General features: G+C 44.4%; 2 protein-coding genes across 2 annotated transcripts in view; one reads left to right on the forward strand and one right to left on the reverse strand.

Annotated features, from left to right (window-relative positions):
- Window positions 1-18,857, forward strand: part of naa25 (N-alpha-acetyltransferase 25, NatB auxiliary subunit) — a 27,324-nt gene extending 8,467 nt beyond the window's left edge. Inside the window, 16 exon segments of the mRNA XM_070449528.1 lie at window positions 1,420-1,466; window positions 1,954-2,175; window positions 3,589-3,701; window positions 3,862-4,069; window positions 4,231-4,320; window positions 4,503-4,683; window positions 10,778-10,877; window positions 10,981-11,132; window positions 11,232-11,357; window positions 11,421-11,664; window positions 11,849-11,972; window positions 12,165-12,230; window positions 12,400-12,497; window positions 15,365-15,475; window positions 15,580-15,729; window positions 15,841-18,857. Of these exon segments, the coding sequence (XP_070305629.1) occupies window positions 1,420-1,466; window positions 1,954-2,175; window positions 3,589-3,701; window positions 3,862-4,069; window positions 4,231-4,320; window positions 4,503-4,683; window positions 10,778-10,877; window positions 10,981-11,132; window positions 11,232-11,357; window positions 11,421-11,664; window positions 11,849-11,972; window positions 12,165-12,230; window positions 12,400-12,497; window positions 15,365-15,475; window positions 15,580-15,729; window positions 15,841-15,963 (2,155 nt within the window). The 3' untranslated portion in view covers window positions 15,964-18,857.
- Window positions 18,633-24,463, reverse strand: part of LOC111980870 (phosphatidylinositol transfer protein beta isoform) — a 30,911-nt gene continuing 25,080 nt past the window's right edge. Inside the window, exons 8-12 of the mRNA XM_070449529.1 lie at window positions 22,746-22,823; window positions 22,428-22,538; window positions 22,165-22,287; window positions 21,809-21,893; window positions 18,633-21,029 (exon numbers count right to left, since the gene is read on the reverse strand). Of these exons, the coding sequence (XP_070305630.1) occupies window positions 21,846-21,893; window positions 22,165-22,287; window positions 22,428-22,538; window positions 22,746-22,823 (360 nt within the window). The 3' untranslated portion in view covers window positions 18,633-21,029; window positions 21,809-21,845. The remainder of the gene's footprint in view (window positions 21,030-21,808; window positions 21,894-22,164; window positions 22,288-22,427; window positions 22,539-22,745; window positions 22,824-24,463) is intronic.

The following is a 24,463-nucleotide window of genomic DNA, read 5'->3' on the forward strand; positions in this document are numbered from 1 at the left end:
TGCCGTTCCCCTCACAGCTCCGTAGGCAAGCACCATGGTCTTGTAGCGGATGCGAGCTTCAACTGGAAGCCAGTGGAGAGAGCGGAGGAGCGGGGTGACGTGAGAGAACTATTTGCCAAAATTATATCATTACTCCTGTCTACACATAAATAAAATAATTCAAAATACTTCACCAGAAAGCATGATTTATCCACGGCAGAATCGAGGATCGTTAGATTAAAAAAATAATAAAAAATAGCTGTGGTTTCTTAGAAATCACAAGCTTGTAGGCCTATGCCTATTTGCAAAGCCCACAATTTGGGCAGAACGCATGCCAATAAGGCCTAGCTGATTGTTGAGTTGCGGCTGTCAGTGAAAAGCATCTAAATATGTGTATAGATTCTCTTTAGTATAACAAAAGTTATAGGCGAGTCTCTCACCAGAATGGCTCAGATGTCTCCCGCCAATTCTTGCGCATTCGTTGTTTCATTGTGTGAATTGTTTGCCCTTTTGATTGTTTTTATCAATTCCCATTACATATGTCACCAGTAGTAAACATGTCATGGGGAATTTATAAAAAGAGTAGCTCAGGTCAAGACATTTAGAAAGGCATGCAGGCAGACTGAGAAATAAATGCAATTGAAAATATGAATTGATCATTTTCTACTGTTTTTACTTGTCGGCTTAATGCATTTGATTTTAGTTGACAATGGAAGTTATAGGCCTACTGCTGCATTGGCCTATAGGCTATTAGTTCCATGTGCTCATTTCTTTAGCGGGTAATAGATCACGGTGTATCAATGTGTCCATATAGCAGAGGGCAGTGCTCTCGCCATAGTTGAATTTTTTATCATTTTAATTCAAATTTTCATGATTAACCACGTGACAATGATTTTGAGAAACGAAAACATTATTACTGAAATCAAACTGTTCCACAAAAATGCACAAATTAAAATCATAACTGGCACGCAGATCGGTAGAAATGGTAGGAGGATAAATTGTAAGCTTCCCCAAACTTGAAATTTACACGCCGCCTATGAAGTCTTAATAAAATAATTGCCTCGACGTTTCCATGGTCAGATTTGCCTATTGGCTACTTTGAAGCAAGGTAAGACATGCCTCATAACATAGTTAAACATTCAGGTTTCAAACAATCAAGGAGGCCTATGTTTTCAAAATGCATAGGCACTAATGCCTACAGCTCACATTTTAAAGTGGAGGTGACACGCTGCGCTTGAATTAGGCGGTAATAAAGTTGAGAAATAAAAATAGCTGTTTTTAATTGTGCACATAAACAGTTAAAACGTGATTGCATTTAGAATTGTTATGTAATGAATGGGCTTATAAAAGCACATGCAGCAGAAACCAGCTGAGGAGCTGCAGGAGAAATCCTGTTCAAAATAGTGTGATAGTTGTGTTGGATAAATAAGATGGGCTAAGCGATGACTAACAAATACACATACACCAATTTAATTCCACTATTATATGCAAATTAACCTATATACCGATAAGTATGATGATCAAATGTTTCCATCGACTGGTATTTCCATAAATTAATTTAACCTTTATTTAACTAGGCAAGTCAGTTAAGAACAAATTCTTATTTACAATGACGGCCTGCTGGGGAACAGTGGGTTAACTGCCTTGTTCAGGGGCTTAACGACAGATTTTTACCTTGTCAGCTCAGGGATTCGATCCAGCAACCTTTCGGTTACTGGCCCAACGCTCTAACCACTAGGCTACATGCAGCCCCAAAATATTAAAAAGCTTTTTTTTCTCTCAATAATTTTGGCCGGTAGAAGTTATTTATCGGCTTTTCATTTTTTTTATCGACTAAAAGCCGGCAAATGCCGACAAACGGAAACTCTGTTGTGTGAGTGAGAAAATATTATATAATAGCGGACTATTAGAAGAGGCCATTGCTTGTTAGAGATTCTGCTCTTGGTGGACGTTTTACCTCGTATATGAGAAGAGATGGGCTGATCAAACAAACTATCTTCTTTGCCTCACCTTCTCTCTCTAGCTGTGTGGAGGGTCCAGTGCAGACCACTGTGGCGGAGGCAGTGAAGTTTGTGGTGGACAGGATGGAGGAGGAGGACAAGAAGGAGTCTCGTCCTCTCAGAGGTCCCTACATGGCCTGCCTGGAACTCATACACAGACTGAGACAGAGGGGCTGTCCTGATGAGCAAGAGCTAGGTACACACACACAATCACACACTAGTGCTGCTGTTATTTTTGGAACTCGGTTCAATTATTTGAATTGCATTTGTTTTTCTGTGAACTCGATGCACAGTTTCTCTGGAGATCAGAACGAATCAGATCGAACTGTGCATTGTAGTAGGGATTTGTAGTTTCCAAAAGGCCAATATTCTACATAGTTTAGCGCAGAAAATGTGGTAATTAACTACAAGGACCATAATCCATTGCACGTCCGCTTACTTGTCCGATCTGTATGGAGCTTATTATACCTCAGTGGTGTGGAGCACACATGGAGACGGAGAGAACGCGCAATCAAGAGAGATAGAGGGGCAGAAAGCAGTTGCTTCTGATTTTTTTCTACCTGAAAATACTGCACATGATCTAAGTGATTGATAGTTGGTATTCAGCAGTCAGAAAAGTATGCCTTATTTACTTTCGAAGAACTACTAAAATAGTGATTTTGTCTGACATAGGCAGCAGCTCTATAGAGATGCGATGGCTTGGAATTAAATAATAAGGTCATCAAATAAAACAAATGTAATGTACACAAACTGAAATATTTAATTAAAGTAAATGAATGATAGTTAATAAGGGATAAGCCGTAATGGGCAGTCACTACCATCATGGGACTTTTATTCAACTTAATAGTTGTATTTTGTGCTATACCATTTAACTCACATAATGCATAGTGTATTTAATGTCTAAAAAAATGATTGAAACCGAAATTGAAAACTGTGATTATTTTTAAATAATTGAACCGAAACCGAACCAACCTCAAAAAGCACTAACGCACACCCACAGTTTCCTCGGCGCACCCCGCAGTTTCCTCGGCACACCCCGCAGTTTCCTCGGCACACCCCGCAGTTTCCTCGGCACACCCCGCAGTTTCCTCGGCGCACCCCGCAGTTTCCTCGGCGCACCCCGCAGTTTCCTCGGCGCACCCAGCAGTTTCCTCGGCGCACCCCGGCAGTTTCCTCGGCGCACCCGGCAGTTTCTCGGCGCACCCGGCAGTTTCCTCGGCCCCCAGTTTCTCGGCGCACCCGCATTTCTCGGCGCACCCGGCAGTTTCCCGGCGCACCCCGGCAGTTTCCTCGGCGCACCCCGCAGTTTCTCGCGGCACCCGCCAGTTTCCTCGGCGCACCCGCGTTTCCTCGGCGCACCCGCAGGTTTCCTCGCGCAACCCGCAGTTTCCTCGGCACACCTGCAGTTTCCTCGGCTACACTCCGCAGTTTCCTCGGCGCACCCCGGCAGTTTCCTCGGCGCACCCCGCAGTTTCCTCGGCGCACCCCGCAGTTTCCTCGGCGCACCCCGCAGTTTCCTCGGCACACCCTGCAGTTTCCTCGGCACACTCCGCAGTTTCCTCGGCTGTTGACAGTTTGTTTGCGTTGTGTTGTTATTGGTTGTCTACAGGAGATCCGTTGGAGTTGATGCTTCAGTTCTTTGGGAAGTTTGGAGACAAACCCTGCTGTATTACAGACCTGAAGATATATTTACACCTACTTCCCCCTGAGCAACACACACAGGTACACACACACCTGCAGAACACCACCAGTAGTGGGAATCTATCACCAACCCCTGATGAGTTGGACATGATAACATAAATTCTGCTCCTCTCCTTCCCTCTCCTATTCTCTCTCTCCCTTCCCTCTCCTATTCTCTCTCTTCCTCTCCTCCTCCCTGTAGTTTAAAAACCGTCTGGGGGAGTTGGTTCCGTTGGGGGAGGTGGGTGAGGATGGCTTTGGGTTTCCGGGGGATACGAAGGCATTGCAGAGACACCTGTGTGTGTGTCAGCTGAGTCGGGTGCTGGGACTTCAACACGCTCTGGACACAGAGGGCAAACTATGCCTCATCACAGAACTCAAAGCCCACTACCACTATGGACTACAATTTGGTAAGGACAGTCATTCTATCGGTCCCTATCTTTATCCATCCCTTTCCGTCTATCCATCCAAAATGTGATGCATCTAGCTTAAAAACTGCTGGAAGAGATGCAATGGCAATTTTGTGAAGAACCAGAAACTAGTTTGTCTGACAATAGTGTGTGTATAACAGGGAAGTCGTGTCTGAAGACAGAGCTCCAGTTCTCTGATCCGTACTGTCTCATGGTCGCTCACGTCTACATCGACCTCTGGACAGAAACTGGTGAGTCATCGCCTTAATTTCTCTCTCTTTCTCTCCATCTCTCTGCCTCTCTCTTGCTCTCTCTCTGCCTCTTTCTCTCTGTCTCCCTGCCTTTCACTCTCTGCCTCTCTTTCCCTCTCTCGCTCTTGGTTTCTCTGTGTTTGTTAACATACTGTGTGTGTGTGTGTATCTGTGCGTGTTAGGCGATGAGAACATGCTGTGGCAGTGTCTAGGAGTATTAGAGGAGGGTTTGTCCTTCAGTCCCTCCAACGCTCAGTTCAAACTACTGCTGCTGCTTCTTTTCTGTCGCCTCGGAGCCTTCCAGCCCGTAGTGGACCTCTACTCCAGCCTGGATGCCAAGCACGTACAGCACGACACCATAGGGTGGGTCTCTAGTACACACACACTCACACACAAGTTTTACTATCCTTGTGAGTTAAAATAGATTTCCATTCAAAATCCTATTTTCCTTAACTCCTTACAATAAACCTAACACCTAATTGTAAAGCCAACCCCTAAGCCCAATTCTAACCCTAAACCTAACCCCTGAGCCTAAAATAGTCTTTGTCCTCATGGGGGACCTGGGAAATGTCCCCACGAGAGCGAATTTTCCTTGTTTTACTATCCATGTGGGGACTTCCGGTACCCATTAGGATAGTAATACACACACACCCCAGGGTTTCCGTTAACCGGTAATGGCCGGCTTTTGGCCCCCCCAAAAAATGAACAATCTGATTTTAAATAAAATAATAAAATCCCATTGAGAAATAATGCATTTTATCCTATATATAACAGTGCACACTGTTTAAGACGTGATTGTATTTAGAATTGTTGTGCAATGAATGATAAAAGCACATGTTTTACTCCAGCAGCAACCAGCTGGGGATCTGCAGGAGAAATCAGCTCCTCAGCTGGTTGTTGCTGGAGTAAAACACACTTTAAAAAGCCCAATAATTGCGTAACAATTCTAAAGGCAATCACGTGTTAAAAAAACAATGGCCACGATTTCAAAATAGCTCCTATTTTTGAAGTGCGCTTCCAATTCTCCATTCAAGTGCATAGGCAACTAGGCAGGCGTCAGCGCGTCACACACCACTTTGCAGTGAGCTGGAGGCAGTATGCATTTTGAAAACGTATACTTAATTGTTTGAAACCTGAACCTTTTACTACGTATTATGAGTAAAAATGGGCCCAAAACCCCGTCATTTGCATGAAGAAAAGACGGAGGAAAAGGGGACGGAGGTCGGGCTGCCTTCTAAGAATTCGTTGGCAAGTGAGTAAACTCCCATTGCCATCCGTTCTATATTGGCCAACGTGCAATCATTGGAAAATAAAATGGATGACCTACGATCAAGATTATATTACCAATGGGACATTAAAAACTGTAATATCTTATGTTTCACTGAGTCATGGCTGAACGATGACACAGATGATATAGAGCTGGTGGGATTTTCCATGCACTGACAGGAATAGAGAAGCTACGTCTGGTAAGACGATGGGTGGGGTTTGTCTATTTGTCAATAACAGCTGGTGCGCAATGTCTAATATTAAAGAAGTGTCAAGGTATTGCTCGCCTGAAGTAGAGTATTTTATGATAAGCTGTAGACCACACTATCTACCAAGAGTCTCATCTATATTATTCGTAGCCGTCTATTTAGCACCACACACCGATGCTGGCACTAAGACTGCTCTCAACCAGCTGTATAAGGCCATAAGCAAACAAGAAAATGCTCATCCAGAAGCGGTGCTCCTAGTGGCCTGGGACTTTAATGCAGGCAAACTTAAATCTGTTTTACCTCATTTCTACCAGCATGTTAAATGTGCAACCAGAGGGAAAAATAACTCTAGACCACCTTTACTCCACACACAGAGATGCATCGAAGCTCTCCCTCGCCCTCCTTTTTGGCAAATCTGACCATAATTCTATCCGCCTGATTCCTGCTTACAAACAAAAACTAAAGCTGAAAGTACCAGTGACTCGCTCAATACGGAAGTGGTCAGATGATGCGGATGCTAAGCTACAGGACTGTTTTGCTAGCAGAGACTGCAATATGTTCCGGGATTCATACAATGGCATTGAGGAGTATACCACCTGTCACCGGCTTCATCAATAAGTGCATCGACGACGTCGTCCCCACAGTGACCATACGTACATACCCCAACCAGAAGCCATGGATTACAGGCAACATCCGCATCGAGCTAAAGGCTAGAGCTGCCGCTTTCAAGGAGCGGGACACTAATCCGGACACTTATAAGAAATCCCGCTATGCCCTCAGAAGAACCATCAAACAAGCAAAGCGTCAATACAGGATTAAGATTAAATCCTACTACACCGGCTCTGACGCTCGTCGGATGTGGCAGGCCTTAAACTATTATGGACTGCAAAGGGAAGCACAGCCGTGAGCTTCCCAGTGACGCGAGCCTACAAGAGGAGCTAAATGCCTTTTATGTTTGCTTCAAGGCAAGCAACACAGAAGCATGCATGAGAGCACCAGCTGTTCTGGACGACTGTGATAATGCTCTCGGTAGCTGATGTGAGCCAGACCTTTAAATAGGTCAACATTCACAAAGCTGGAGAGTAAGACGGATTACCAGGACGTGTACTCAAAGCATGCGCGGACCAACTGGCAAGTGTCTTCACTGACATTTTCAACCTCTCCCTGACAGAGTCTGTAATACCTACATGTTTCAAGCAGACCACCATAGTCCCTGTGCCCAAGGAAGCGAAGGTAACCTGCCTAAATGATTACCGCCCCACAGCACTCACATTGGTAGCCATGAAGTGCTTTGAAAGGCTGGTCATGGCTCACATCAACAGCATCCTCCCGGATGCCCGAGACCCACTCCAATTCACATACCACCCCAACAGATCCACAGATGACACAATCTCAATCGCACTCCACACTGCCTTTTCCCACCTGGACAAAAGGAACACCTATGTGAGAGTGCTGTTCATTGACTACAGCTCAGCGTTCAACACCATAGTGCGCACAAAGCTCATCACTAAGCTAAGGACCCTGGGACTAAACACCTCCCTCTGCAACTGGATCCCGGACTTCCTGACTGGCAGCCCCCAGGTGGTAAGGGTAGGCAACAACACGTCTGCTATGCTGATCCTCAACACTTGAGCCCCTCAGGGGTGTACTTAGTCCCCTCCTGTACTCCGTTCACCCACGACTGTGTGGCCAAACACGACTCAAACATCATCATTAAGTTTACTGACGACAGAAGTGGTAGGCCTGATCACCGACAACGATGAGACAGCCTATAGGGAGGAGGTCAGAGACCTGGCAGTGTGATGCCAAGATAACATCTCCCTCAATGTGAGCAAGACAAAAGAGCTGATCGTGGACCACAGGAAAAGGTGGGACGAACAGACCCCCATTAACATCGACGGGGCTGTATTGGAGCAGGTCGAGAGTTTTTCAAGTTCCTTGGTGTCCACATCACCAACGAACTATCATGGTCCAAACACACCAAGACAGTCGTGAAGAGGGCAAACAACACCCCCCCCCCCCCCCAGAAGACTTTAAAGATTTGGCATGGGTCCCCAGATCCTCATAAGGTTCTACAGCTGCACCATCGAGAGCATCCTAACCGGTTGCATCAGGCCTGTTGTGGTAACTGCTCGGCATCTGACCTGACCATAAGGCGCTACAGAGGGTAGTGTGAGCGGCCCAGTACATCACTGGGGCCAAGCTTCCTGCCATCCAGGACCATCCAGACGGCCCAAAAATTGTCAAAGACTCCAGTCACCCAAGTTATAGACTGTTTTCTCTGTTACACCACTGCACACAGTACCGGAGTGCCAAGTCTAGGACCAAAAGGCTCCTTAACAGCTTTCCCCAAGCCATAAGACTGCTGAACAATTAACCAAATGGCCACTAGATTATTTACATTGCCCCCCCCCCCCCCCCCACCCCATTTAGTTTTTTACACTGCTGCTACTTGCTGTTTATTATCTATGCATAGTCACTTCCTAATTACCTCGACATTGATTCGGTACCGGTACCCCCTGTATATAGCCTCATTATTATTTTTTACTTTCGTTTATTTAGTAAATATTTTCTTAACTCTTTCTTGAACTGCACTGTTGGTTAACGGCTTGTAAGTAAGCATTTCACGGTAAGGTGTTGTATTCGGCACATGTGAGAAAGTTTGATTTGACGTTTTACCTTGCCTCAAAGTAGCCTAGCCAAAATCCAACCAAACGTGCAAGAAATTATTTGATAAAGACTTCCATATGCCATTGAAACCATTAGGTCTAGTTTTTTCTCATGTTCTATTGGTTTTCAAATCAACTTTATTTCATTGTCCAGTAGCCAAAGGCACAATCCTAGTCATATTAGGAACCCGTGCTAGTTGTTACATATTTAGATATCCGTTCGAAATTTAGAAAGAGGGGATATTTTAATCGGTCACGTGAATCGCTCACAATGGTGTTTTCACGCTAATTGCATTATGGAACGAACATTCGCGCGTAGCCTCAGAATGACAAGCTGGCCAATAGAATAGGTAACGTTTCTACTATGGGGGATAGTAGATTGACATAGACTAGTGATTTTGCTGTTTGTCACACATATTGTTGGCTGAGGAAAAGTACACGTGGGCGGTTCTAACACTTGGGTTTCAAGTTTGGGAAAGCTAAGTTTCTGTTATGGGTGTAAGATGGCACAGTGATGCTATCTGTTGGTAAATGTAAATTAGTGCAACTCTAGTGTTTTACCGGTGTGTTTGAGATACCCGGATGTATTGTAATGTACTGAACAAGACTGGTTACTCGCATCAATGCCTCTGTCTCGTCATTTAACATTCAAACAGTTTCTCCATAAAAATGCACCTTATATAATAAAGCATTCCATGCATTCTCACATTTGCAAACTTATGTAAGATATCCTCCTATTCCTAATGTGTTGATTGGATAGTCATAATTAGGATAATAATATAACTCGATCACTGTTTGCAAAAAAGACTGTTCAATGTAGCGAGTAGTGACTTCGAGTAGGCCTAGGCTATATCAGAGCCTGTATTTTTTTCTTTCTTTGCACAGGAAAATGTTGGCTTTTTATGAACAAATTTCAAGCAATTCTACTATACTTTATATGACTGGAGACATTAGCAGAACCTTTTTTTAATATAACATAAATGACAGGGTAGCCTACTCTGCTGACACTGACTAGCAGATCAATAAAAACAACGTTGTCTGATCCATATATTAGGCCAACTAAAAGGGGAGACACAAATACAATATGATGTCCATCTAAGCTGGAGGAGAAAATGATTGTCCAGAAACGAACAAAGGTGGCACTGACACAAAGACGGTGAATATGCACACTCACCGGGGATCTGGCCAATGTTCTTCGCTGGTGCCAATAAGATCGTTCAATTAAGTTGAGACTTTTGATAACTAAGACAGATTGGTTTCTTTTCATTGTCTTCTCTTTACTTACTTACTTTATTGTCCCCATAGGGAAATTTTGTTGCAGTGTCATGTACACGTTTAAAGTGGCGTTTAAATACAAAATTGACAATACAACTTTCATAAGTTATATACCAATAAAATATAAAAAAGACTAGCCTGCTGGCCTTACTGAGTCGATATGAACATTAGCCCGAGCTATTTAGGAGGGATATCACACCTGGCACAAATGATTGTCTAGTTGTGTTTTTCCTGCTGAGGGGTGCCCTATACCTGCGCCCAGAGGGGACTAGTTCAAAGTCCGGGTACAGGAGGTGGCTTGGGTCTAGAATGATTTTGTGAGCCTTGCGGAGGGCCCTGACCTTAAAGATCTCATCCAGGCCTGTCTTTGTGACTCCAATTACCTTGCTTGCTGTGGTGATAATACTTCTCAGCATATTCCTCTGGCTGACGGTGGCATTTACAGGAATAGTCATTTGTTTTCCAAACAGTTTTTCGGCGATTGTATTTTTAAATATTACGATATGCCTAGCTCAGGGTCTAAATCCTTTTCACTGACGATCGCATCTCAACAATCATCTATTTGGTATTTGCCGCGTGCTCTGCCCAAATTGCGGGCCCTTCCGACTGTAGGCTATGCGATTTTAAAACAATCCACAGCAAAAAGATGTTTAAGAAGCTAATAATCCTCTTTGGCCAAATCATGTTTTCTGGTGTAGTAGCCACATTTCTGATGATTTTCTTTCTTTCTGTATAGACAGGAATAAGTTAATTAAGCTATATAATGTTGGCAATTTAATTCAACGCGCCGCCTATGTATTCTAACATCTTCCAATTGCTCATCGGAATTCAGTAAGAATGACGCATGCCGTTGCATCCGAGTTGCATGTTACCATGAACTAAATGGGATTTCTGTCATTCTGAGAACTGGGTGGATGCCGTAATCTCGTTCCGCAACCATTTTTTGTCCAGTAAATTAAAATGCTCTGACAAACGCTGATACACATTAAGATTACCATAACCAATGCACTAATCCTTATATTCTCTCCTTTCTCCCAGGTATCTGTTAACTCGTTATGCAGGGTCGTTGGGGCAGTTTGCTGCAGCCTCCCAGTCCTATAACTTCTCCCTCAGGTTTTTCCACTCCAACCAGAAAGATGTGAGTCCCTGTCTCATCTAAGTATGTCCTAAATATGTCATATATTCTGATGAGTTGTATTTTCTCACCTCTTCCTTGTTTCCTCTTTTCTGTCCTCCGCCAGACCTCAGAGTACATAATCCAGGCCTATAAGTATGGAGCGTTTGAGAAAATCCCAGAATTCATCGCGTTTAGAACCCGGCTCAACCAATCTCTGCACTTCGCTCAGGTCCGCACCGAGAGGATGTTACTGGACTTGTACACCGAGGCTGACATGTGAGTGTACACACACACACACACACACACACACACACACACACACACACACACACACACACACACACCTACCTGTAACATATTCCTGTGTTGTTGTAGCACATCAAGTCTGGAGGAGAGTGTGAAGGCGATGGGTCTGTGTCCTGAGGAGGATGACATTCCCTGGGACAACATGAGGGACAACAGAGACCTGACTGTCCTCTTCAGCTGGGACCCCAAGGACAGGTACACACACACTTGTCACAACATATTTACCCATGCCAGTCTGTAAAAATGTGTGTGTTCCAGGGAGCTGACTGAGGAGCATCGTCGTCTGTCTCTAGAGGAGGAGTCGGTCTGGTTAAAGGTTCGCTCTCTCACGCTCCGCCTCCTCGCCTCATTGGCTCTGCTCGGACACGCCCCCTCATCACGGAACTCTGATAAGACCAATGAGAATGGTGTATCAGCCAAAAGCTCCACCCTCCAGACCCTCCTCTCCCAGCTAGACCTGACGCTACAAACCGCAGCCCAGATCACAGAGAAACAGACACAGGTACACACACACACGCTTCACTAATAACTGTGTAATATAATATATGGTAGTTGGCTTATCTAAAGCAACTTACAATCAGTGAGTGCATACATTTCCATATGGATGGCCCCGGCATGAACTGAACCTACCACCATGCTCTTACCAATTGAGCCACACAGGACCACTAACTGTTGTGTTGTTCTAGTACCCGTTCCTGGGCCCTCCCTCCTCCCGCCTGGCCACTGCTCTGTCTAGTGGCAGCTGTCACTGTCAGGCCTCTGCTCTGCAACTATCACTGACTCTTCAGGAACTAGAGACCACTGGACTGGGTAAGACGGGGAGATGGGGGGAGAGAGGGATGTAGACTTCCGTACCACTGGCCTCCAACCGTCTGTCCATCTACAGAAGCAGCAGGACTGGGAAGGAGAGAGATGGAGCAAGAGAGGGGTGGGGAAGTGGGAGGAGTCTAGAGAGAGGAAGGGGAGAAATTATGTCATGTTCTTTATAATTTCTCTTTCCAGACGACTCGTCAGAACTCCAAACCCAGATCTGTAACTCCTTCAAATCATTAATAGTACAACTCCAAGGTATGACATCAGACCTCTTTAAAGATTACAACAGGTCCATGGTAATAATGACTGTGTAGTCAGCCACAGGAGATATCATGGCTTCAGGTTGCTAGTCGAGTTATCACTGGTGTAGTAGTTCCTTCTTATTCCCCATGCTGATCTGTGCCCCCCCCCCCCCCCCCTCCAGAGCTGTTATCCAGATGTAAAGGAGAAGTGTTGGAGATGAAAGACAGCAGATTGATGACCCAGCCCTCCCTGTTGGAAACACTGGTCTTCTTCGTCGAGGTCAGTGTAGTCGCTCTAAATGTATATCACTAAAACATTGCTCAAATGGAAATGTATTATAATATGAAATATTGCAGATGACAGCAACTGTGTGTGTAATACATGGTGATGTCTCCTGGTCAGACTGTGTGTGTGTAATACATGGTGATGTCTCCTGTCAGACTGTGGTGTGTAATACATGGTGATGTCTCCTGGTCAGACTGTGTGTGTGTAATACATGGTGATGTCTCCTGGTCAGACTGTGTGTGTGTAATACATGTGATGTCTCCTGGTCAGACTGTGTGTGTGTAAATACATGGTGATGTCTCCTGGTCAGACTGTGTGTGTGTAATACATGGTGATGTCTCCTGGTCAGACTGTGTGTGTGTAATACATGGTGATGTCTCCTGGTCAGACTGTGTGTGTAATACATGGTGATGTCTCCTGGTCAGACTGCTGTGTGTGTAATACATGGTGATGTCTCCTGGTCAGACTGTGTGTGGTGTGTGTAATACATGGTGATGTCTCCTGGTCAGACTGTGTGTGTGTGTGTGTAATACATGGTGATGTCTCCTGGTCAGACTGTGTTGTGTGTGTGTAATACATGGTGATGTCTCCTGGTCAGACTGTGTGTGTGTGTGTGTGTAATACATGGTGATGTCTCCTGGTCAGACTGTGATGTGTGTGTGTAATACATGGTGATGTCTCCTGGTCAGACTGTGTGTGTGTGTAATACATGGTGATGTCTCCTGGTCAGACTGTGTGTGTGTGTAACATGTGATGTCTCGGTCAGACTGTGTGTGTGTGTGTATCATGGTGATGTCTCCTGGTCAGACTGTGTGTGGGTGTGTGTAATACATGGTGATGTCTCCTGGTCAGACTGGTGTGTGTGTAATACATGGTGATGTCTCCTGGTCAGACGGTGTGTGTGTAATACATGGTGATGTCTCCTGGTCAGACGGTGTGTGTGTAATACATGGTGATGTCTCTGGTCAGACTGTGTGTGTGTAATACATGGTGATGTCCCTGTCAGACTGTGTGGTGTGTAATACATGGTATGTCTCCTGGTCAGACTGTGTGTGTAATACATGGTGATGTCTCCTGGTCAGACTGTGTGTGTAATACATGGTGATGTCTCCTGGTCAGACTGTGTGTGTGTAATACATGGTGATGTCTCCTGGTCAGACTGGTGTGTGTGTAATACATGGTGATGTCTCCTGGTCAGATTGTGTGTGTGTAATACATGGTGATGTCTCCTGGTCAGATTGTGTGTGTGTAATACATGGTGATGTCTCCTGGGCAGACTGTGTGTGTGTGTATACATGGTGATGTCTCCTGGTCAGACTGTGTGTGGTGTGTAATACATGGTGATGTCTCTGGTCAGACCGTGTGTGTGTGTGTAATACATGGTGATGTCTCCTGGTCAGACTGTGTGTGTGTGTTAATACATGGTGATGTCTCCTGGTCAGACTGTGTGTGTGTGTAATACATGGTGAGTCTCCTGGTCAGACTGTGTGTGTGTGTGTTGTGTAATACATGGTGATGTCTCCTGGGTCAGACTGGTGTGTGTGTTAATACATGGTGATGTCTCCTGTCAGACTGTGTTGTGTGTAATACATGGTGATGTTCCTGGTCAGATTGTGTGTGGTAATACATGTGATGTCTCCTGTCAGACTGTTGTGTGTGTAATACATGGTGATGTCTCCTGGTCAGACTGTGTGTGTGTGTAATACATGGGGATGTCTCCTGGTCAGACTGTGTGTGTGTGTAATACATGGTGATGTCTCCTGGTCAGACTGTGTGTGTGTGTGTGTGTGTGTGTGTGTGTAATACATGGTGATGTCTCCTGGTCAGACTGTGTGTGTGTGAATACATGGTGATGTCTCCTGGTCAGACTGTGTGTGTGTGTAATACATGGTGATTCTCCTGGTCAGACTGTGTGTGTGTGTAATACATGGTGATGTCTCCTGGTCAGACTGTGTGTGTGGTGTAATACATGGTGATTCTCCTGGTCAGACTGTGTGGGTGTAATACATGGGGATGTCTCCTGGTCAGACTGTGTGTGTGTGTGTGTGTGTGTGTAATACATGGTGATGTCTCCTGGTCAGACTGTGTGTGTGTGTGTAATACATGGTGATGTCTCCTGGTCAGACTGTGTGTGTGTGTGTGTAATACATGGTGATGTCTCCTGGTCAGACTGTGTGTGTGTGTAATACATGGTGATGTCTCCTGGTCAGATGTGTGTGTGTAATACATGGTGATGTCTCCTGGTCAGACTTGTGTGGGTGTGTGGTGTAATACATGGTGATGTTCCCTGGTCAGACTGTGTGTGTGTGTAATACATGGTGATGTCTCCTGGTCAGACTGTGTGGTGTAATACATGGGATGTCTCCTGGTCAGACTGTGTGTGTGTAATACATGGTGATGTCTCCTGGTCGGACTGTGTGTGTGTGTGTAATACATGGTGATGTCTCCTGGGCAGACTGTGTGGGTGTAATACATGGTGATGTCTCCTGGTCAGACTGTGTGTGTGTGTGTGTGTGTGGTGTAATACATGGTGATGTCTCCTGGTCAGACTGTGTGTGTGTGTAATACATGGTGATGTCTCCTGGTCAGACTGTGTGGGGTGTAATACTATGGTGATGTCTCCTGGTCAGACTGTGTGTGTGTAATACATGGTGATGTCTCCTGGTCAGACTGGTGTGTGTAATACATGGTGAGTCTCCTGGTCAGACTGTGTGGGTGTAATACATGGTGATGTCTCCTGGCAGACTGTGTGATGTAAATACATGGTGATGTCTCCTGGTCAGACTGTGTGGGTGTAATACATGGTGATGTCTCCTGGTCAGACTGTGTGGGTGTAATACATGGTGATGTCTCCTGGTCAGACTGTGTGTGTGGTGCTGTGGGTGGCCAGTTACTCTGCCAGCGTACTGCGACCGCTCAAGTCCAGCCTACAGAAGAAGAAGAAGAAGAAAAAGGACAGCAGCACAGCCATGGTACACACTCACTACCGTCTCATTCTCCCCTTGTCCGCGTACAACCCTTCTGACACCATTACCATTCGCCAATAATTCTCTGCCCCCTTCCTCTGTCCCTATAGCCAGTGGTGCTGAGTGGCTTCCAGGAGTGGACAGGCAGCCTACAGGGCATTGTGACCCAGGCTCTGGATCACGTGAAGGGGCAGGAGGCCAGCCTGACAGCCCTCAAACTAGCAGCACTCACCCTGGGGGTGGGACACGCACAGACACAGGTTGGTAGGTCTGGGTGGGTAGCTGTGTGTATGATTACTGATTTGTTTCTTTAATTCAAAGCATGGTTCTTTCTCTTCTGTCTATCTGTACCTCTACCCTCTCTCTCCCAGGAGGAGTGTGGATTCACCAGGGCAGCCATGGACAAGGTTCAGACTAGTTATCTTGGCTCGCTGCAGGAGCTGGGAGATCTACTGAGGAAGAGAGCTGATTCGCTGAAGAGCCTCAAGTTCTGACCAGCAATCACCCTTCAATCAATATTGTCATACCTAACTCTCACTATTATACTGGATGACCTCATCTAACTGCACCCCCACACAGAGCCTTCTCCCCCTGCTCCTCTCAAAGGAGGTGTTGCTTGCTGCCAACAGTCTTTCACTTCATGCTCTTCCCTCTCCTTTTCCACATATCCCTCACTCTGGGTGTCACTTTATATTACACAGGACTCCCTTTCTCACCGTGAGAACCATCACTGCTCTCTCTCTCAGCAAGGAACCACAGATATTTCCGGTTTATTATATGTGATAATGTCACAGAGAAGCTCCTCAAACATACTAGAGCAACATACGAAATAAGCAATTTTAGAACTACTCTAATAAATGATTGTACATAGTCCGCAGATGACAGATCAACTACCACAGCAACAACTCCTTGACTGAACGTGAATGAACTAAGCAACGTTTTCCCCTTAGTTGTTTTTTCCCAGCTGCTGTTGCTTCCATGGTGACAGTCAGATGAGAAGATCTGCTCCTGTTTTCCATGTTGGACTCCTCACTTCCCGAGCCTGACCTTGCAGTCCAAACAGCTACACTGTTGTCAGTGACACTCTTCTGCTCATAAGAACAAATGGGGCGGAGATGGTGCTTAGCTTACTGTATGAAAACGAGGACAGCTGAACAAAGTGTTCTTTGCGTATTGTACACGCAAGGAAAGCTGAACGCGGCCCCAACTCTGAAAAGCTTCTGAATTGTTTGTTTCAGAAGTGCACAACTCCAGTGCTGATTTTAGGCCTTGACTTTTAGCCAGAAACCTGGGAAACAAGTTGTCTGCACTCCTCTCCGGGCAACCAGTGACTTAATAGGTCAGTTTAGAGCAGACGAGTATACTACAACGTAGGATCAAGGAGTTAGCCAGCTAACTTGCCTAAATATCTTTTTTTTTTTTTTTTTAAGATGAGCTTGGTCTAATTGACTCAACCAAAACCACATAGATGTTTAGCTTTCTTAATGAACCAGGAAATCAACAGTTATTTCTGGTTCTCTCATTGAACCTGCTTTGTAGTATGCACCTCTGGTTGGGTTCATCACCCTGCTCGCCACCAGTCCATGCCTTTCAACCCCAAACTCCCCCTTTGTGTTCTGTCTGTTTGAAACCCCCTCTGTAGTTATTGGAAAGCAATCACAGGAAAAGATTGGAATACCTGAATCTGAAAATACATACTGTAAGTAATGTATTTGCCTGGTTTAGTTAAATTACGACAGTCAGTGGATGGTTTGTTTTAACACTGTAGGAGAGAAACCACACAGTTATACAACCTGTTTATTCAGAGGTGCTAGTGTTAAGTGCTGTGGAAACAGTTCTCTCTGACAATGGCTGAAACCCAAAATATCTAAATGTGAAGGAGACAACCAACGTGTCCGATTTGCAATGAAGATGGGAAATGTTTTTGAAATAGTCCTTCATTGTCTCTTCAGGGTGCAGCTCCCTACTCTGTCAACGGTTATGTTAGCTGCACTGATCTCCCGCAATTCATTTCACTAACCAAAACTGTCAAGGGCATCATATGACTCATTAGATCAGTCACAATTTACCAATGATATATTGCGGTTTGATCTTCTCTAACATGGCCGTTGTCTTAACCCCACCCTATGTATAACTATATACCAAAAACGTGGCTCTGTTGCTATGGCATTTCACCTGCTAGCTACAGATAGACCTATACCATGCAGCGAGAGGAGACTTGTATCAGACAGACATCAGGGTCACGTTCAGTAGCATTGTGGAACGCTCTAAAATAGAGGTCTGTTCTAATCAATGCATTTCTAACTGGAGGCAAACTAAGGGCTCTATTCAGTCTATCACGGAAGTTCAGCGTGATAGGCAATGTTCGAGTTAGTGCATTTCCACATATCTTTTGGGACGATGAAACGGGCGAGGGAGCCCATGGTTGGATCAAATTTGGAGAAAGCTGAATTTTATGCAATTATTCTGTGATCTCGCAACGCTATTAACCAATTAACGCTCACTATAGCTTCCAGCCTCTATTGGATTGGCAGTTGATACCTAGCCTGCTTGCTAGCAACCACATGAGGGCGAAGCTAGAATGCTATCCAAATTATCCCGTTATGCGGAGACTACAAACGATGGTAAAAAAAAACGCATGTTGGCTCAATCGGAAATGACTTTATTAATCTGTAACGCTACAGCGATATTGAATAGAGCCCTAAACTAGTAGACATGTTTACAGCCGGGGGCACTGAGACTGACTAATATCGATTTCTATATGCTTTGGTTTATTTTGTGTTGTAGGTTTAGTTTATCCTTTTTAAACAAGACGTGGACGAGAGAGCAGGAACGTTGAACAGTTTGATCCTCAAACCCCCGGACAGATGGGACCCTCTCTAGAGGCTGTCAGTGGACTCATTTTGAGGTGCTGAGAACGAAGTGGTCGACAATCTGGAGTGCCATCAATTTATAACCATCCTGTCTCTTTTGCTAGAAAATGGAAAACAAAAACACTGGAATGTCATTTAAAAATATATATATGAACAAATCAGTTTGTCTTGAATCAATGTTTGTCTCTGAAAATACAGAGTAGGCTATTAACTGTATATTCAGTAGTAGATTAACCACAATCATGAGCACAAAATCCAATGTGATGTCAAATCAATAGCACAGCGCTGGGTGGAGTTTTGTGTTAAATTTTAATAGATATTCTGTTATTGTCTAGACCTTGCCACAGCTCAAGCTGTGAAAAACAAAACAAAAATATTAACTTTACATTCACTACTAATTTCACCTCATGATCAGAAAATATACATTTATATGCATTGTTAATATTTTTCTTTCAAATAAAATGTATTTTGCAAGTGCTTAGGCATGATGACCATACAGATACAATGGACTCTGATGGCCAGTGTTTCTCAATCCATTCCTGGGGGGGTACACACAGGTTGTTCCAGCTCATCACTAACACACCTGATTAAAGTAATCAGTGGCTTGGTGAAAACTAGTTGAATCACTTTCTAACCCTGGCTCACATCACTGGTACTTCTATAAAGACTAATCGTTATGGGTCACATTGGCTGCATCTACACAGGCAGCTCAATTCTCATCTTTTGACCAGCCAGATAAGCTCCGAAAAAGAGCTGATGGGATGTGTAGGGAAAAAAAGATCAGAATTGGGCTGCCTGTGTAGATGCAGCTGTTCAACCCAACAGGAACGGCTAAAATCTAAAAAACAAAACATCCCAAAAAATAGGAGAAACAATGGACAAAAGAAAAAGAATACAACTTATCCATTTCACATTTTAACAGTGTCTCACTCCAAGGCTTCATGATCCTGGAGATCAAAATGTAAAACAATATAACGGGAATAAACTATCAAGTTTAAGTAGAGATACTTCAAATATCCTTATGTTAATGCTGCAGCAGGTAGCTACATGGTTGCGCTGATGGAGAATGTGTGACTATCCGCACAAAAATATTTTCTTTGCATACTAAGACATGCATTATCCCATAGACACACTACATTCACAGGGGTAATAACTACAGTATGGCTGAAAGCGGAACATTACGTTCTCCAATCCTAACCTGTCAGAGTGTCTGGACAGCACACTGCCCACTGATCTGACAAACTTTCCAAGAGTAATACAACCTATTCTAAACCTCAACACCCTATCTACTATATATTGCTGTCAAAAGTAGTGCACTACATATAGGGAACAGGGTGCCATTTGAGCCAGCTCCCTACTATATATAATTACAGTACTGGAGATAGAGGTCATCTAGAACAGGGTTTTCCCCAAACACGGTCCTGCCCCAGTTTGGGAAACACTCTGGAGTAGACCTGACCACGTTTTATAACCGTGAATATGAATTAAGAGGACAGTCAACACTACAGTGGTAGAAATAAACTGGTAGTCACAAGGGAGATGTATTTCTGTCCCTCCTAACAGGTAACGGTGCAGCAGATCTGGGTATCTATCAAAAACTTTAAGTATTTCAACGCCACCAAATTCTAGCCCTGAAGTCATTAGCGACGCGACTACAGCTAAGCAGAAAGCAAAAGGGTTCAATTCCATCTATTCTCCATCATCCGAGTAGAATGACACCTGAACTACAGGTACAAGTGACAGCTGATCTAGCAGCTCTGAAATGTATGAACTCAGCAAACATGCTTGGGGCAAACAATGGACGAAATGTTTAAAACCTTAACACATTAAAAAGGAAAACACACCGGATCAAAGGACAGCAATGCAACAACAAACGGCAACAAAATCAGTCAAAGAGGGCAGGAATCGTATACATGTATGTCAAACCACTCAACCATGTTCTACAAGAGATCGCAACAGGCCTGGACAGGGTCAAATCAAAAAACGCCACCTGTCAGACAGACAGGACAGGGGTTGAGGTGCTAAATCGACTTCCCAAATGGCACCCTATTCAGACCCGGCCCTCTGGCCAGAAGTAGTGCACTATATGGAATAGGATGCCATTTTGGACTTATTTCAAGTCTGCAGACCACTACACCTCGGATAAGGGTTTATACAGATCTTAGTCTCGAGGGAGGAGACTGAAACAAGGATGAAGCCAACTAGAGCAATGACAGATACAGTATCCAACAGGGAACAAAATACATAAAACAAAAACAAATTGGTCCAATTTAGGGGGACATTATAACATATACAGAGGACTGTAAAATAACATTCTAGTCTGATTAAAAGGCTTGGCTTTGAGTGTGGATACAAATTAAGCCTGTCTCATAATTAACTAACAATTATAATTACAGGCAATTTAAATTTACTTTCTGTGCAAATCGTTTTTTCCCTTAATTTGTTTTTTAAATGCATAACGGCTTTTGTTTTTCTACGTGAATAGGAGGCATGTGATTGGGGGTCGGTACACTACTATTGACCAATCAGGGAAAACCCCTCTATGAATCATGGGAGACAGGAAGTAGAGCAGCTGACTTCCTCTTCTTTGTGAGCTTGGTGACATCATCATCATGGAAGGGTTTGGTTGGTCGACCTCACTGCTCGTGAGCCGCACTCATGCCTCGAACCTGACCTGAACTACGCAGCTGGCGGAGGAAGGACGGAGAAAGTAAACAGATTATAGTCATGCATGTGTCACACAGTGAAGGACAAAATGTGTGTCTGTAAGTGAGACTGAGGTGATGGAAGAGTGAACATATTCTTTCTTTCCATCAAACGGCCATTGCCTGGTACATATAATGTAGCAACAGCTAAACTTACTACATTGTGAACTAATGGCCAATGTTTAGTTCATGAAATAGAGAATAATGTTTCCCCTTTACTAGCAGTCACATCACTTCAACCCATCTCCATCAGTGAAAACTCTCCTCTTTCCACATGACAGATAATTCCATCTGTAGGCAACATGATACATGCAGAAAGATGGCAGAGAGCAACAGGGTAGGAGCGCTGCCCCAACACCTGGAACCACACACACACACAATTAAACAGACCACACCATGTTAATAAGACAGCATGTGGACAAAAGAAGGTTTCAAAGAGGTAAGGAGGATAAGAAGTCATGCAGCGGGAGCTGAGGAGCAGAACTTCAGAGAGACAGGATGCAGGCGTGATGGAAAGAACGAGAAACGGAATGAGAGCGCCACATGCAGGTAGAGCTCCAAAACCACCATAGACGAACGACAGACTGAACCAAAAGCAGATTGTTTCATTAGACAGGCAACATGCAGCTGGAAAAAGGGAGAAAAACGTGATGAGCAACAAACTAATGGGGGGGGGGGGGGGTAGAGAGATGAGAGCAGATACAGGATGAGTCTCCGACACCACGATGATGTAATTTCCTGTGTCCTGTTGGGGAACTTACTCAGCCTGTCTCTGACCTTTGACCTATAGGGGCGGGGTTACTCTTCCGTTGCCGAGGTTCCTCTAACGGTGCCCTTCTCACGCATCTAAAGGCAGCAGAGTACAACTGTCAGCTGGACCAATCAGAGAGCTTCATAGGAGGGTCAAAGGTTAAGGCCATAGGGGTTAGCGAGGGTCACGGTCAGTCCTAGATAGGTGATTTGTTGATCCCTCAATGCCTTTGGAATCATGTGTTAGTGACCTTTTCATCATCATCATCAACTGTCCCTATCTACGCACCACAAAAAACAACAATCTTTAAGGCACAAGTCTATAACCTATAAAAAAAAAATGGCAGACATTAATTGTGTGTGTTACCTCTTCCAGCTCTTTCTTGGTCTCTTCCTCCATTCGTCGGATGTCTGCCATGGTCAGCTCCACCCAGTTGTCAATCCAACAGAACAACTGGCGATGGAAGTTAGTGAAAATACGCTTCTCTTGCTGAAGGAGGGAAGATGGGGGAGGAGAGAGGTGGAGATGGAATGAAAGGAGAGACCAGAGAACAACAATATTAGGTATCAGTCTGTTTTCTCATTAGAGGCCCTAAATGTGAAAAGGATAAAGAGATAAAAGTATTGTACCTTCTGGATAAAGTTCTCTACTTTGGTCTGCAGGCCCCACCACTTGAACTTTACAGTGACCAGTTTGTAGGCACACATCTTAGGACAGTCTGTCTTGTTCATCAGATCATTCTGTCATAGGAGAAACACAGGAGGGATGAGGCCAAATGTATTTTTATTTTCTACAATGTTGATTTTGGGGCATTAACCTCCAGCACCACAAACGAGAGAAGCATGGTAGTGTGTGTTAACCCTCTTCTAATGAGGTCAAATGTCAATATGACTAACTATCACATACAAGACGGGATATATATGGTGACAGTAGGTAAAATCCTGTACCTTCCATTCAGGTGAGAGCGGTCCTCTGCCTGTCTTTGTAGATTTGAACAGAGCCGGATCCTCCTCTGCTTTATAATCCTGTAGTAAAAAAACATACCTTACACAATGACAACCTGCTCTTTCCATAACATAGACTGACCAGGTGAAAGCTATGATCCCTTATTGACGTCACCTGTTAAATCCACTTCAATCAGTGTAGATGAAGGGGAGGAGACAGGTTAAAGAATGATTGTGTATGTGTGCCACTCAGAGGGTGAATGGGCAAGACAAAAGATTTAAGCCTCTTTAAAACAGTGTATGGTAGTAGGTGCCAGGCGCACTGGTTTGTGTCAAGAACTGCAATGCTGCTGGGTTTTTCACGCTCAACAGTTTCCCGTGTGTATCAGGGATGGGTGGTGGACCAAAGGACATCCAGCCAACTTGACGCAACTGTGGGAAGCATTGCAGTCAATATAGGGCAGCGTCCCTGTGGAATGTTTTTGACACCTTGTATGCTATGCCCTGACAAATTGAGTCTGTTCTGAGGGCAAAGGGGGTGTTACAACTCAATATTTGGAAGGCATTCTTAATGTTTTGTACACTCAGTGTATATACACACATTACAACCCATTATAGTCATGTCGGATAGAAAATGCATTACACATGCATACTGACCAGGGTTTCCGTTAGCCGGTAATTTCCAGATTTTGTCAGATAAAATAAATGAAAAAAGCCAATAAATAAAATTGTAGCCGGCCAAATTGTTCGGGGCTGCTGTTCTGCTGAGGAGAGAGTGAGAGAGGAGCCTTGGCCTAGGCTATTATTGATTGCGAAGATGAAGGCCTTTTCATTGAAGTAAAACGAAAGTTGGAGAGTATGCCTACAGTGAAAAGCCTACAAGGCAGGGCTCAAGACTACAACTATATTGGTCGCATCGGTACAGGCTGCACTCATTCACCTCATTAAAAACATCCTCTTGGTCAAACAGTAAAGTAGATTATCCTCATGAATCCTGTACTGAAAGCGTTTGACTGCCTGCCCCTGTTTCGCTGGGGCCTGCAGCTGTGTTGAGCGAGCCACTCTCTCCCTCTCCCCTTTTCTGGGGGGAAGAAAATGCTCCGGGAGAAAGAAAACTTTTCAGATTGTATAACATTTTAAAATACGATTGCTTGGAAAAAAGCTATCCTGTTGTCACAGATGGAGAGACGATGTGCTCAGCTTTCACACTCGTCACATACGCTGCTGCTACTCTATCATATAAATAGAAAAATATCTGTCTGTCAATCAGTCTCAACGTCAACAGTGAAGAGGCAACTCTGGTATGATGGCCTTCTATGCAGAGTTGCAAAGAAAAAGCCATATCTCAGACTGGTCAATGAAAAGAAAAGATTAAGATGGGCAAAATAACAGACACTGGACAGAGGAACTCTGCCTAGAAGGCCACCATCCCGGAGTCGCCTCTTCACTGTTGACGTTGAGACTGGTGTTTTGCAGGTACTGTTTAATGAAGTTGCCAGTTGAGGGCATGTGAGGCATCTGTTTCTCAAACTAGACACTCTAATGTACTTGTCCTCTTGCTCAGTCCTGCACCGGGGCCTCCCACTCCTCTTTCTATTCTGGTTAGAGCCAGTTTGCACTGTTCTGTGAAGGGAGTAGTACACAGCGTTGTACGAGATCTTCAGTTTCTTGGCAATTTCTCACATGGAATAGCCTTCATTTCTCAGAACAAGAAGAGACTG

This window comes from Salvelinus sp. IW2-2015, linkage group LG20 (genome assembly GCF_002910315.2).
Source record: "Salvelinus sp. IW2-2015 linkage group LG20, ASM291031v2, whole genome shotgun sequence".
NCBI lineage: Eukaryota > Metazoa > Chordata > Actinopteri > Salmoniformes > Salmonidae > Salvelinus > Salvelinus sp. IW2-2015.